We start from the raw sequence: 15,497 nt of genomic DNA on the forward strand, positions 1-15,497 counted from the left end.
ATGACCTCTATCCCCTTGGCGCCTCAATATCTGGTATCCTTCCTTTGCCATGTATCGGCCCGATTTGCTAATCCCCCAGATTAGCCTGTCAGTGAGAATGGGGTTGACCTTAGGTGCCCTTGCATTGTCCATAATGAGTTGTGTTTGGTCCCATCCCAGCAGCTGTCCTATCAGGTCCGGTTTCCATCTCCCAACCTGCTGATCAAAAAAATCAGCCACCCTCGCATCTCTTTGGAGATTGTTGCAAATTTTCTGATCAATCCTCAAATTTTCATGCCATGGCTCATTAATAGCTCTCACCGATTTGCCATCCTCCACCATCCATCTAATATCCTTTTCGAAGAATTCTTTGAGATCCTGCACTGTTCTCCAGAGAGAGCTTGTTCCCGCCCTTATCTTGGCTGCCAAGAAACCTACCTTGGGAAAATATTTTGCCCGGATAACGCCCACCCATAACTTATCACTGTCTGCCGCCAAGTGCCAGACAATTTTCAAGATCAGTGACTTGTTGAAGGTGCCAATCAGTTACAATTTTCAAATAGTTGCTGGGTGTTTTGTGATTAACTGATATATTTTATGTGATATATTGTATAATTATACAGCATATAGAAGTAATTTTACAGTATTCGCGCAAGTCAAAGCTGTGGACAAATGGTGGACAAAAGACTGTGGACAATTAGACACTTCCTTTTTTTTGTCTCCACACTATACTGCTATAATTTATAGTGCTATAATCGTTATTTAAAACCTTGGGAAGCAATACATAAAAGAGATGGCACACTGATTGAAATTTTCAGCTCTAAAACAATCAGTATGACATTATAATTTTCAGCAAATAAAAATTTGCTAGTGTGACTATCATTTAATTTAGATTAAAACAGTACGAACCTTAGCATTTAACCCATATTGGAAAACAAGGGGTTACAAAGGAATGTCATCAATAAAAGTATATATATATTTTTTTTCTTTCCAAAATGGTGGCATAGGCATTAATCAGTGTATCTTTCAATTGATTGCTTTATTTAAACAAGCCATTCATCAAAGAAAATACAACACTACCTCCCCATTTCTCTCTAATCATCTAATTTCAACATGGTTGCTTCCTCATACAAGCCATGACAATCAATACCAACAATTCCAACAAAAAATGTCACGTGTTCTTGATCCCTCATTTGGAGAGAGGTCACCTCATCCCGATGACAGATTTCGCAAAGCTCCTTGCAATGGCCCATCCTGACGTGGAACCCACCATGGTCGTAACACCGGGTAATGTTTCAATCATCGAGTCATCACTCAGCCAATCACCGGGCTTTAATGGAGTGCAAATTGTCACCTAGCCCTTCCCATTTGCGAGCACAAAGACCTGTGTTGAGACTATGGGAGTCGGTTCAAAGGAGGAGAGAACAATGCTGATCAATCAACCAACATTGTTGATTCAACCAGCTCTGGAAGAGCTTCTCATTAAATACAAACCTGATGTTGTGGTGTCAGATGCTATGTTTTACTGGGCTCCTAGTGTTGCTGCTCAATTTGGAATCCTTTGCATTCTTTTTGTTAGTGGTGGCACCTTCCCTCTTGTTGTTTTTAAGCGTATTTATGATATGCAACCTAGTATGAGCGTCGATGCCGATCAAATAACAGTGTCAGATCTCCCAGGACCAAAAATAGTGATGCCGGTACCTGAGTTACCAAATTACCGCATTGGGCATAATGAGGCGTGTGACAAAGTTTTGGATAGCCTGTTTGGATCTTGGCCCGATGTTTACGGCATTGTGTTCAACACATTTCGTGCGCTTGAAAAGGAGCACTGCAAGGAGTTTGAAAGGGTTCAAAGGAAAAGAGCCTATTTTATAGGTCCAGTCTCCTTATGCAACTCTAGCAATGTAGATGGAGTTATCCATCGTGGAGGGAAGGGAGATGTCGGTTTCTTGAAGTGGCTTGATGGCAAGGAGGATGGATCGGTTGTTTTCATAAGCTTCGGTAGCGAGTGCTACTTCAAATCTGAACAACTTCATGAATTAGCTATTGGTTTAGAACATTCTAGAAGAAATTTTCTTTGGGTTGTTAGACGAGATAACATGGAGGAATGGATGCCTGATGGATGGGAGGATAGGATGGCTGGAAGGGGATTTGTGTTGAAAAGATGGGCCCCTCAAGTGGCCATCCTTTCGCATCCGGCAATCGGAGCTTTCAACTCACTGTGGATGGAATTCAGTTCTAGAAGGTCTCTCTGCGGGCGTGCCAATGTTAACTTGGCCCTTTGCATCTGAGGAATTTATCAATGAAAAACTATTGGTGGAAGTGATAGGTTGTGCTGTTAAGGTGTGGGATGGAGGAAAGAGAAGCACTAGAGAGGAAGAGCATGAACTCGTACCGAGAAGTGCTATAGCTCATGCTGTGTTTAAATTCATGGAGCCTGGAGGTGAATATGTGGCAATGCATTCTAAAGCAAAGAATGTTGCGGTCTCGGCACTGGCTGCCATGCAAGAGGGTGGGAGTTCTCATGGTGACATCAAGAATATGGTTAATGATCTGTTTGGATTAATTGGATGAAAGTGATGAAGACTAGCAAATTATTTAGATCAATTTTCATTAGAAAATTAATAAATCTGTGTGATTTTGAGATAATTTTTTGAGTAGTAGGGTGCACTATTGCTCTACTCTCTCTCCCTTGCATTATTCAAATTATTACATGTTTTCTTCATTTTGTATTTTTGAGTAGTAGGGGTGCAATTATCGTTCTCCTCTCTCTCTCTCATATTGAAATTATTACTTGTTTTGTTTATTTTGGATTTTATAAAATGGGATTCTTATATATATATATATATATATATATATATATATAGAGTTAGGCTGGGGTGCTATGGATAGCATAGAGGCCTCTATGCTACGGCTCAATATTCGAGTTTTCAAAATCCAAACGGTCGATCCGAACCATTCATCTTATTCTCCATATTAATATCTGCTTGGAGACCAAATTTTACATTTTTCTGAATTTTTTTACTATTTATTAAGTATTTTACAAAATTGTTGATCCAACGGTGGCTGCACAAAACAGTAAAACCGTTGGATTTGCGATTTTCAAAGTGGCTTAATAAATAGTAAACAAATTCAGAAAATTATAAAATTTGGTCTCCAAGCAGATATTAATATGGAGAATAAGATGAACGGTTCGGATCGACCGTTTGGATTTTGAAAACTTGAATATTGAGCCGTAGCACGGGAGGCCACTATGCTATCCATAGCACCCCAGCCTAACTCTCTCTCTCTCTATATATATATATATATATATATATATATTTATATATAGAGAGTGACTAATGTGCATTCGAATGTATATGTGTCGAAATACATACGGTCCAAATTTAAAATTTAAAAATTCAAAAAGTCGATCCGAACCGTTCATCTTGTTCTCCATATTAATATGTGCTTGGAGACCAAATTTTATATTTTTCAGAATTTTTTTCCAATTTATTAAGCCACTTTGAAAATTGTTAATCCAATGGTGCCTTAACAAAACAGTAAAATTAGCAGCCATCATTGGATCCACAATTTTCAAAGTGGCTTAATAAATAGTAAAAAAAATTCAGAAAAAATGTAAAATTTGGTCTCTAAGTACATATTAATATCAAGATGAACGGTTCGGATCGACTTTTTGGATTTTCAAATTTCTAATTTGGACCATTTGTATTTCAGCCCATATACATTCGAATGCACATTAGTCACTCTCTTTATATATATATATATATGAGAAGGGTTAAAATGCACCATTGGTTTTGTGCCCCAATCATACCCCACATTTCTATCTCTGTTTACAAAGTTCAAACAGTCGATCCGAATTGTTCATCTTGTTCTACATATTAAAATGTGCTTAGACACCAAATTTTATATTTTTTGAAATTTTTTTACTATTTATTTAGATAGGTACAAAATCACTGCATCTGGACCATCCAAAAACAGTAATTTTGTACCTATCTAAATAAATAGTAAAAAAAATATAAAAAATATAAAATTTGGTCTCTAAGCACATTTTAATATGTAGAACAAGATGAACGGTTCGGATCGACTGTTTGAACTTTGTAAACAGAGATAGAGATGTGGGGTATGGTTGGGGCACAAAACCAATGTTTCATTTTAACCCTACTCTATATATATATAGGCTGTGGCTAATTTGCTACGAGCAGCATTTCTGCCGGCGGTGCTGCCGTCTTTTTTTTTTATTTTGTGATGTCCAAACAACAAATTCAAATCGTTAGATGTTTAATCTATATTATAATCTACTTGGAGACCAAATTTTACATTTTTTGGAATTTTTTTACTATTTATTAAGCTGGTTTGAAAACCGCTAATTTCAATGTTGCAGAAATTTACTGAAATCAGCGGTTTTCAAACCAGCTTAATAAATAGTAAAAAAATTCCAAAAAATGTAAAATTTGGTCTCCAAGTAGATTATAATATAGATTAAACATCTAACGGTTTAATTTGGATTTGTTGTTTGGACATCACAAAATAAAAAAAAACCTTGCAGCACCTCCGGCTAAAATGCTGCCAGCAGCAATTTAGCCGGACCCTATCTCTCCTCTATATTATGCACCTTAAATTGAAATTGATGACAGAAAGTCGTGTGGCTGGGATTTATTGATCTAAAATCGAATTGAATCTGAGCCATCTAAACAAATAATCTGCCTTCTTTTGATTAAATACACTCTTTATCTGTGTAAAAGTCTAAATTTAGTTCAAATTGGACCCGCCACATGTATAGACACACGTATTACCACACGAATTTTCGTTCTGTACCATTGGATTTGAATCAAAAATCGTGCAGATTAAATCCAACGATTGTAATGTTTTTCGCTGGAGCCGGTCGCTTCTTTCCCCAGCAATTTTTTTTTCGCGTCTCCCTCCCCGATCCCTTCCCCGCTCCCTTTTTCCAAAAAAAAAGAACAAAAAAAACCCTAGAGCGTGCGAGAGAGAGAGGAGACAGCGAACGATCGTCTCCCTCCCCGATCCCTTGCCCGCTCCCTTATTCCAAAAAAAAAGAAAAAAAACTGAGAGAGGAGGAGACAGGACTCCGCCGATCCGCAATCGATCTGTCATAGAACAACTGTCGGTGGTACGACCACAACCAGAGAGAGCTTCTTTGGCGAAGGAAGCATGGCGGGGCCTGGGACAATAACGGGGACGCGAAGGAAAAACGGGCGACCAGATCTCTGATGCAGTTCTTGATGCTTGCCTAGCTGGCGATCCTGACAGCAAGGTACCGTTCTCTTTGTTCCCTATTTTGCTACTACCGACTCCAATCACAGTTACTGTACCTGAACCATGCCAGTCTAATTTTTCGTTTGTCTTTCATTTTGCTTTCCTTTGTGCATTATTTGAGCTTGTTCAGTGATTGCTAATTGCATATGTTTACTGAGCAACTTTCTCATAGATTTAAGTTAACTCACAGATTAAGCTAACACTCTGCGGTGCCAGAACAACCATATCAATACTGAGTTATTACAAAAAAAAGGCCCTGGAAAGTTGCAGAATAATGCAGAATTGTGCAGAATGCTGGAAATTTACAGAATGCCCTTGAAAAAACCAAAAATTTCCAGTTTCACCTCTAATCCTTAGGGTCAATTATCATGGAAGGAATTACCTTGTAGAGAAAATAAAAGATCCATGTTACGAACAACAAAATGAGAATTGAGGCCTAAATAATCATTACCAGAAAACAGAAGCATTTTGTTTGGTAATCACTAACCATATTCTTCGGTTTAACCTAGAGTTTCCCTGAACAATTGTGGAAACATGGACCCTATTGCCCGTACCAGTTCTTCAAATTGGGCCAAAATTGCAATATTTGAAAAATGAGTGTAACGGCTCCACTCAAGTCCATAATTTAGAAAAAGAACAGGGATTACCGTCCTTGAAGATCCTCTTTGCCTCTGATCCTCCTCATGGAACAAGATATAATTTCATTTGCACCCTCCATTATTGCGAAATTACGAGCATCTACCACGGGGAAACTTAAAGATACCTATAGGGAGACCAAGGACACATGTTTGGCTATGCCACTGATGAGACACCTGAGCTAATGCCGCTCAGCCATGTGCTTGCTACCAAGCTTGGTGCCCATCTGACTGAGGTCAAGAAGAATGGCACCTGTCCCTGGCTTAGGCCTGATAGCAAGACCCAGGTACTTTCCTCTCCCCTCCTTTCTTTCTTTCTGTTTGTGCAAATTTCAAAGAAAAATGTGTTACTGTAAAGTATACATACCTTACTTTATTATGTACTGTACTGTTGCTACACTCAAGAAGGGATTATATTATACTTGTTTAAGTAACTCTATCCAAAGATTTTGATAATATTTATGAACCAAGGAGGTATCATGTACGTGTGATTATATTATAAATTATATGTGCCCATCAGGCATGTCTCTGTAGCTTCTGTATTTAGCTTGGTAAATTATCTGGGAACATGTATAATTGTGTCGAAATTATTTAATACATGATATTTATTTGGCATGTGCAATTCATGCAATACTTGCAATTTTGAAAACAATGGTCAATTGACATATAATTTGGGACAACAATATTTGATAAATTTTTTTTCCGGTTGTGATATATTCATCGTACAGCTCTTCCTTGTCTTGAACCAAACAAAACATAATTGTATTATGAAATTATTAAGTGCTGGGATTGACAGGTGACTGTGGTGTACTGCAACGAGCAGGGAGCGATGGTGTCAGTACGTGTGCACACAGTTCTGATCTCGACTCAGCATGATGAGACAGTGACTAACGATGAGATTGCGGCTGACCTGAAGGAGCATGCTGGTTGAACTGTCTATTCTCAAGGGTATCGGCGGATGACATCAGCATTTTGATAATTCAGCTCTAGCATTTTATTTTCTGACCTGATTATAATTAATTACCTGAGTCCTGATTTTGGAGCAACTAGCTACTAACATGATCAGTGACTTGAGATGCTGATGTGGTTTTGCAAATGGTCTTTTTAGCATGCTTGCGATGCTTAGTCTTTGATGATAAATTGAAGCGTCAGGTTTATTGCTGATTAGATTGAGGGTATAGGGGTTTACTGATTCTTTGATTTATTTTGTCTAAAATTATCTATGATTCTTATAATTAATTCTTCATTCATTTGTAACTAAGCATTCTTTGGTTCATCAACAGACTAATTAGGATCTATTATCTATGATTCCTATAATTAATTCTTCATTCATTTGTAACTAAACATTCTTTGGTTCATTATCAGACTAATTAGGATCTATAATCGGGTGTTTTGTGTGCTATACTGGGAATATAATTAGTTCAACAATATTTAAAGCAGTCATTTGTTGTTGTTATTTTTTACTATAACCCTATTTTTGGAACCGACATACATACATATTTCTTTTCATTTTTTGGATCAAATTGTATGAGCAATTAGGTTAATTTAATGAGAAGATCCAAAACCTTTATATGAATAATTTGACAATCTCATATTTTTCTATCCACTTGTGTTTATTAGAAACTCTTCCTTTGAAATGTTTAGAACTCTGAACCTGATTATATTGATTCACAAAAATATATTGGTAAGATGTGCATTCACAAAAATGTGTTGATAAGGTGTGCGTTCACAAAAATATGTTTAGAATATTATTTCTATGATATTTCCTCCACAAAATTAATCATCATCATAAAGTTGAGTATGAACTTCTTTGCAAACGTTCCTCTAAAAACAAATACTTTTAGATATACATGCACACACAAGAGTTATAAAAGAAGAAAATTTTCAATGGAACAAGTTAAATTAAAAGTCCAATAAAACAAGGTGTCTGGATTGAGCTAATTTAACTTTATCATTGGATAAGTATTATTTTTATTGGTTTTTTTTTATAAAAATATGTCATTTTGTATGAGAATATTTTTTTTGTTATCTTATAAAATACAATGTCCCCGTTGCAACGCACGGGTACGATACTAGTATATATATATATATCATCACATTTGAACCTGAATCAGCCTTTAAGGTGGAGATTCAAGAACTTCATTATTTGAACATGCAATTTTTGGTCGCTCGATCGAGTGAAAGGATAGAGCCAGATTTTACATTTTTTCAGAATTCTTTGAACAAGTGCACTAATGAGCTGTCGTTGTCATTCTAAATACGACCATGTCTGGCAGCAATATTAGTTAAACAAAGTTTGAGCGAGGCTATATATGGACAAAATTTTAAATCAAATAATTTTCCACATATCTAAACAAGTAGTACGGTTGTAGACGTACTAAACAAGTTCTATAACAATAATATTGGTGGAATGACCAACATATCTATGGTTCAGACTATATATAACTGTCTCCTTAATTAATTTTATGCGCTATTGAATAAAGCTTAATTACAAATCTCAGCAAAGCACATTTGTATTAATGTAGATTACGTCATATAGTAAGGATAAAGTATATTAACAAGTAGATAATACGAAGATAGTATTAACAAATTTAAGAAATCAAATATGAATGATGAAATCTGCATGAGTGGAGCAAAAAAAATACAACAAAAATCTCTGTGTTAAATTATTGAAATAATATTTTACATCCCCTTAAATTTAAATAATCAAGCACCAGTCTTCATACATGGTTTAATAGATCCTTCAAAATAAAACCAGCATTATCCATACATGTAAGAAATAAAGTCCATGCTATGCAAATACCAAATATAATGAAATTTAAATGTAAGCAATAAAGCACCACAAATTGCATCCTCAAAATGCCCTCCACTATCACTTTGATTAGGCTCATCCTTCTCCTTAATCCAACGACTCTTACCCTCGGGGAAGTTCTCAAGCTCACGACATTCCACATATTCTACGTACTTCAAATTCTTAAATGAGCTCCTCAACTCACCCCATTCGGTTTTCAAATTCTTCAAGAACTTGAGATGCAACATCTCCACTTCCCACCTTTCATCGTTTGTAATTTTTGTAAGCTTTCCACCTCTAATATATAATCTCTTCAACTTTTTTAGCTCTGCAGGGTTCAACAACTCTGTTGCCTCAGTTTCTAGATAACTTCTTATATCCAACTTTTCCAGATTCTTTGGTAAATAGTCAATGAGTTTCTTATTATTGTCCTTATTTCCTCCCCATATGATGGCCAGTACCAAAAGGTTGTCCAGAGGTTTTAAGCCACTGGAATCTTCGAGAACTGAATTTCCAGTGGCAATTCTAATGCTGAGTTTACAAAGCTTACTCAATTTTGAAAGATCACTTAGCAGCTGGCATGACTCGTTTTTGTTTTCCACGCTGCCCACCACAAAACCCTTTAATACCTCCAAATTAGAGAGCTCACTTACCCATTTTGGCATATAATCTAATAGGTAGCACTCTGATATATCTAAAACCATAAACATCTTGAACCAGCTTCCTTGGGGTAATGCCGATCTTATTAATTTTGGTTTGAATATGGACCTTGGTTTCTGCGGTAATTTGTCCAAATTATGACAAGCATTGAGGTCTAGTATTTTCAAATATTCTAGTTTTCCAATTGATTCATGAAGCTCTTCTATCCTCAAAATGCCTCGCAGGCTAATTAAGTCATGGCTTAGGCATCTATGTTATGGCCCAATTTTACTCTCTGAACATTAAAGAGCTGTCCTATTGACTTAGGCATCTATATATGTTATGGCCCATCAGCCCAATAACGACCCAGCCCAGTCTAAACTTCTCTTTAATTAAGGACAATACAGCATGCTTATTAGCCCAATAGCGAATAATAATAATTGTCCGATTCATATATATAAAAACCTGGGTGTTGTCTTTGTGGTATAAGAAAAACATTTTATAATAAATTTTTAGTTTTCAATTCTACCTAAAATTTTTCATTCCTTTTCTTTACTTTTCTTTACTGTACTTTAAAACAATGACAATCTCAAAGATATGCTATCCCCATAAAGAAGTAACCATATATAATTCAATACTATTGCTAGGATCAAAGAGAATTACTTATTCTTTTCGTTTTGTCCTACCCTTTTCTTTTGATTGTCTTTTCTCTTTTGTAAATTTGAAGATTTAATTTTTCAAAAGAGGTGGAGCATAATGGCAGCACAAGGACATTATGAAATACTTTTACTTTCTTTTCTTTTATTCTTTATTTCATCTTTCCTCTTTGATGATATGAAAATTCGTTGCTGTGACTAGCTAGCCATTTGTTACTTTCTACAATCATAGTTTTCTTGAATTTTCTGGGGCTTAGAAAAAATATTTTACTTGAATAATTCTTGTAGCAAAAAATTCTTGTATATGTAGGATTTCTGAAAATAGCATGTAAAATTAGGATTGAGTGGTATGGAGGGGTAATAAGCTGTCTTTTTTATCATTAACAACCCCAACAAATTAAATAGAGAAAACGATATATACTAACATATCAAATTATTGTACAATGCTGGCGCACCCTTGTTAATCAAATAATATCATACAAAATGGCTACGGCTTTTGTGATAGATGGACTCAATTACGGTGTCTCTGACTCCTATATATGCTGCAATTTCATTCCATTTGTAGCCTTTAAACATTTGTTAAAAAATTTTTTTTTTTTTTTTTTCATAATGTATTGTTAATTTTGTAAGCATGATGACAAAATCAATTGACTAATTCATTTCTACTAAGGATAAAGTAATGCGTGTTGTTGGAGAAAGAAAAAGAGAGATCAGAATGTGGATTGTTGGAGAATGTGGTTTGGCAACTAATTTTCTTTCATGACTTATATTCCTTTCGTTTCAGGTGTACCTCTAATTTTCCTTTTAATTTTCTTTTCTCTTTTGTAAGTTTGAAGATTTAATTGTTCGAAAAAGGTGGAACATAATGGCAAGACAAGGAAATGGTGAAATACTTATGCTTTTCGTAATGTGAACACCATGTGTTTTATTCTTTACTTAATTTTTTCTCTTTGATGATACGGAAAGTCATTGCTTTACTTCATTTCGTAGTTTATATATTTCATATTGATAGCAAAATAAGTCTAAAATTAGATATACTTCTAGGTTTTATTGATATCTTTTTGTGATGAATAAGTTTTGAAACGCAAAAATACAATTAATATATATCAAATTTTGTATATAAGATTGCATATTTTTATTGGTTGCAATCAATCATTTGAATAGGATAGAGAAAATATTTAAGGTGTCTTTAAACCTCACTATACATATCAAGTTGGATTTAAATTATTTTCTAAATATTCATCTCATCTATACAAGAAGAATGAGTCGAACATTGACTAAATTTTGAGATCATGTGCATAGTTTATTTATAATAATTTTATTTTTACACCAGATCATTATACAAAAATTTTGGAAAATAAATAATTGTATTGAAAAAATTATTGTAGATATGATATATGTGCGATTTCTAAAATTAATTAGCTAGTAAAAGTTAGATATGTAGGAATTCTTAGATATTATATGTATGCACAATTGCTTTAATAGTTAAGAAATACAAACTATATATTTAACACAAGTAAAAACTGTTACCAGTTTCATTTTAATATGTGTAGATTATTCAAAAATTTTAAAAAGTTGTGAGCCTTTTGCTGATCCTATATATAAACTTCGTAAACATTATTAAATTAGATCAAACTATTTTATATTGTAAATATATAATTCTTTATTTTTTTTTTAGGTTACAGATTCTGTTGTTTTTAATTCAACGATCAATTTCAACATATTATGAAATTCAGCATATTATGAAATTTACTTGACTTAATTAAGATTGTTTTATAGAAATTATACTGTATTAGTTTAATTTAAACATATTGTTTTATAGATATTTCAACACTTATACTGTATTAGTTTAATTTAAACAAATATAATAAATTATGTCTTATAGAATAGGTTAATTTTACTGGATGATTCTATAAAATAATTTATGTTTTGTTAACTAAAATGCTTTAAGCACTACTTGCGACATATTTCTTGTTTCTCATTTTCTTCCGGAATGTTCTCAAATTTCTAAAAAAAATTCCACTTTTGAAACATTAATTATTGAGATAACAAATTATAATTTTTCTTTTTGATTGAGATAACAGGTCTACTCGGAGGCCTCTAGTTCCTGTACAGGTCATAATGAACCATTTCTTTGGGGGTTACAAAATAATGATAAATGTAGATTAAATTACTCTAAAAGTAGTGAGAGAGATATATAGTTCCAGAACAACGTTTTCCAAATACTAGTAAGAAAAATATTTAGTTATGAATTTAGGATGACTTCAAATTTCTCAGATTTCCTTGTGCAATTCGTGGCTCACTGTTACACCTAATTTATTTCAGGAATGATTTTTCAATAATTCCAGGGCTCTGTTGAATAGTACCATTTTTATTTTCTTATGCACAATAATTAGAAGAGAGCTGGTCAAGGTCGTATCTTCCAGCTCAGCGTCATGGGGCCACACTAATGATCAATATAAATACAAATGTTAAAGGTCGTTTTGTTCAACTTCAACCAAAAACTCTTCCATTCACGAAAATGTTAAACGTTATTAAAGGTCATTTTGTTGATCTGGAAGCCTCTCTTCAACTTCAACTCGACACATTACGGGGCAATACGAACGAGGCAGAGAAATTCACCATCTTTCGCACACCACAAAACATTTCCCAAAGCAAGAAGAATCTCTTTGAGCCCTCTGTCATCTCCATTGGCCCATTCCACCGTGGTCAAAAGCACCTCCGAGCCATGGAGGAACAAAAAATGTGGTTCTTGCGGGATTTCTTGTCCCGTGGGGACCACATAAGCTTGAATCTCTGTATATCAGAGATGAAGTTGCTAGAAACGAGAACAAGGGGGTGTTATAATGAGACGTTTGATGATCTTGACAGCACTGCATTTGTCAAGATGATGTTGCTTGACGGATGCTTCGTGCTCGAGTACTTCTCAAAATGGTGTGAAGGAGAAAATTTGAATGAGGTTGGCTGGAATTCTAATTTCATAAATCGTGATTTGCTACTTCAAGAGAACCAAATTCCCTTCTTTATTGTTGACAAGTTGTACGAGCTGATTGGTTTAAATCAACATGCTAGAATGAAATCTGTTAAATACATTGCTTATAAGTTGTTGCCCTATGGCTCCATAATTCAAGACCCTCGTACTGAAACTCCATACACCAAAATTGCAAACACTCTAGCTCAATTTCCAGATCCTCCAGCTAAAATTCATCATTTGGTCCATCTCTATTACCACTATTTCGTGCCCAACCCAGAGAAACCAGTTGTATTGAGTTCCAAACCATTTGATCTTAGCAGAATGTTCAATGCCAATAGAATTATCAAAGGTTCATTTCATCGGTTTCGTTCAAGGGTGCTCAGAGGAAGATCTCCTCATTCTAGTTCTCGAAACTTGTCAGTGGCATTGCCGAATTCTACCGGGAATATATCCTCGATTGTGATCCCTTCTGCCACTGAGCTCAAACAAAACGGCCTGCAATTCACAACAAAGAGCGACCCAAAACATATGCTCGACATATCATTTGAATATGGTATCTTGAAAATCCCTAGACTAGGAATCAACGATGACAGTAAGGCTATTTTCGCAAACCTTATAGCATTTGAACAATCCAAATATGGCAAAGAGAATTCACCCTTTACAAGCTTTGTATATTTTTTGGATAAACTAGTCAGCACACCAAATGATGTGACAATATTACAAGAGTGCGGAATCATTAAGTGGCTGGGCAGTGAAGAGGAGTTGGCTGATTTCATCAACCAGGTCACCGACGGTGCTGGCATTGGGGAGGATCATTATTTGGCGGAATTATATATGGAAGTAAACAAATACATTGAATTAAGCTGGCACAGGCATCGAGCAAAATTGATTCGTGATTACTTTAGCAGTCCGTGGGCAACAATTTCTCTCATTGCTGCTTTCATACTTCTAGTTCTTACATTTATTCAATCTTTCTTTGCAGTTTTTTCCTATTTTCGTCCCCCGAAACCATGAAGCATTAACTTTCACAGTACTATTCGGGGCTTCTAAATTGAACAAGAGAAAAGTGGAGTTATACATGTATGTTAGGAAGGAGTTGTTCTTTTAATCATTTTTTTTCTTCCTTTGTTTGTCATTTCCTTTTAGTGTTCTATCTTGTCTATCTTTTGTTTTTATGATTTGCTACCAAGTATTAATCAAAAGCACCATGTAACTCTGCACTATATATCATTGGTTTGCTTTATTTTGTGTCTTTTATTGGTCAACATCCGTTGGGTAATGCGATATATGCTCCTATCTATATATGTATTACATTCATTGGTGGTGTAAACAAATGCAAAATGTTTTGTTTGATTTCAATACGCACAATTCATCTAACAACAATAAACATAAATACATAAACCAAAACGGTAAAATAATTTGACAACTATCCGGGATAAAGATCATTGAAGGCGAAATTTGGGAAACAACAGAAATAATATTTTAAGAAAATCTAATTATTCTTGATTGTTAATATGAAAATATTGTTCTATGAATGTTAATATGAAAATCTAATTATTTATAATGGAACTTATGAAATAAAAAAAAAGTAATATGATAATCATGCTATTTAAAAATTATTCTTGATTTTCGGCAGTACTTCAGCAGTAATAGTAATGATTAATTAGCATAATTAAACATAATTTTAAAACAAATACCTATTAGCCCAAAAAAACGCCTGGAGAGAGCTCTAATCGCAGCAGGAAGGAGTGGGTAGGAGAGAGCAAGCAGGTAAAAAACTGGGTTAAAAAAAATTGGGCTATAGCCCGCCCCTGCCCGGGGCATCTCACTTGGGGCATGGAGCGCCTATGTAGGGGCGCCTTACTAGGGGCATGGAGCGCCCGTGAATGGGGCGCCTCATTAAGATTTTCGGGCCGCCCCAAGTCCAGGCGGTCAGGGCATTTATAAAAAAAACTGCACACATGAGCATTTTTAAAATTAAATTTTTTTTTAGGGTATTAAAAAATATTGCCGCTTTCACTTTGAACTATAATTTTAAAAATCACAATTTCTTTTATGTTTTGTTATTATGCTTTGACAAGCTTTAAAACCTATCAAAAATTTTTGTTTAATATGTTTTGTATAAATATAATTTGTTCTATTATGTTTCTTTTCGAATTATCAAGCTTAATTTCTAAAAGAATAAAAATATATATTAAAAGGCCGGGTAAAAGTGAACAAAATATGGAAATGGAGAAATTGGACCATTCGAATTAAGCCCGGCCCAATTTGACCTGGAAATAACCTGGCTCGATCCCACTTTATAAAATCCAAAAATAAAGAAAACAACTAATAATTTGAATAATGGAAATTAAGAGAGAAAGGAGAGGGATACATGTACCGTACTAAAAAAAATCTCAAAAATCACACAGATTTCTTATTTCACTAATTAAAACTTGATCTCTTAATTAGCTAGTCTGAATCGATCACTTTCTTCGAGTTAATCTGATCGGATCGTTAATCAGATTCTTGATGTCGCAGAACCATTTGGAGCCTCAGCGGCA

General features: G+C 34.7%; 4 protein-coding genes across 4 annotated transcripts; 3 read left to right on the forward strand and 1 right to left on the reverse strand.

Annotated features, from left to right (window-relative positions):
• Positions 1-1,376: 1,376 nt before the first annotated feature.
• LOC144556667 (anthocyanin 3'-O-beta-glucosyltransferase-like) lies at positions 1,377-2,553 on the forward strand. The gene is made up of 2 exons (XM_078305056.1): positions 1,377-2,214; positions 2,309-2,553. The coding sequence occupies exons 1-2, from the start codon at positions 1,377-1,379 to the stop codon at positions 2,551-2,553; spliced, it is 1,083 nt and encodes a 360-aa protein (XP_078161182.1).
• A 3,481-nt stretch (positions 2,554-6,034) lies between these two features.
• On the forward strand, positions 6,035-6,825 carry LOC144556668 (S-adenosylmethionine synthase-like). Its single transcript, XM_078305057.1, has 2 exons — positions 6,035-6,181; positions 6,691-6,825. Exons 1-2 carry the CDS (start codon positions 6,044-6,046, stop codon positions 6,823-6,825), a joined length of 273 nt encoding a protein of 90 aa, XP_078161183.1. The 5' UTR covers positions 6,035-6,043.
• Positions 6,826-8,654: 1,829 nt separating this feature from the next.
• On the reverse strand, positions 8,655-9,395 carry LOC144556669 (disease resistance RPP13-like protein 4). Its single transcript, XM_078305058.1, has one exon. It carries the CDS (start codon positions 9,393-9,395, stop codon positions 8,655-8,657), a length of 741 nt encoding a protein of 246 aa, XP_078161184.1.
• A 3,106-nt stretch (positions 9,396-12,501) lies between these two features.
• LOC144556670 (UPF0481 protein At3g47200-like) lies at positions 12,502-13,968 on the forward strand. The gene has a single exon (XM_078305059.1). It carries the CDS (start codon positions 12,502-12,504, stop codon positions 13,966-13,968), a length of 1,467 nt encoding a protein of 488 aa, XP_078161185.1.
• The last annotated feature ends 1,529 nt before the right edge of the window (positions 13,969-15,497 follow it).

This window comes from Carex rostrata, chromosome 7, assembly GCF_964058835.1.
Source record: "Carex rostrata chromosome 7, lpCarRost1.2, whole genome shotgun sequence".
Classification (NCBI taxonomy): Eukaryota; Viridiplantae; Streptophyta; class Magnoliopsida; order Poales; family Cyperaceae; genus Carex; species Carex rostrata.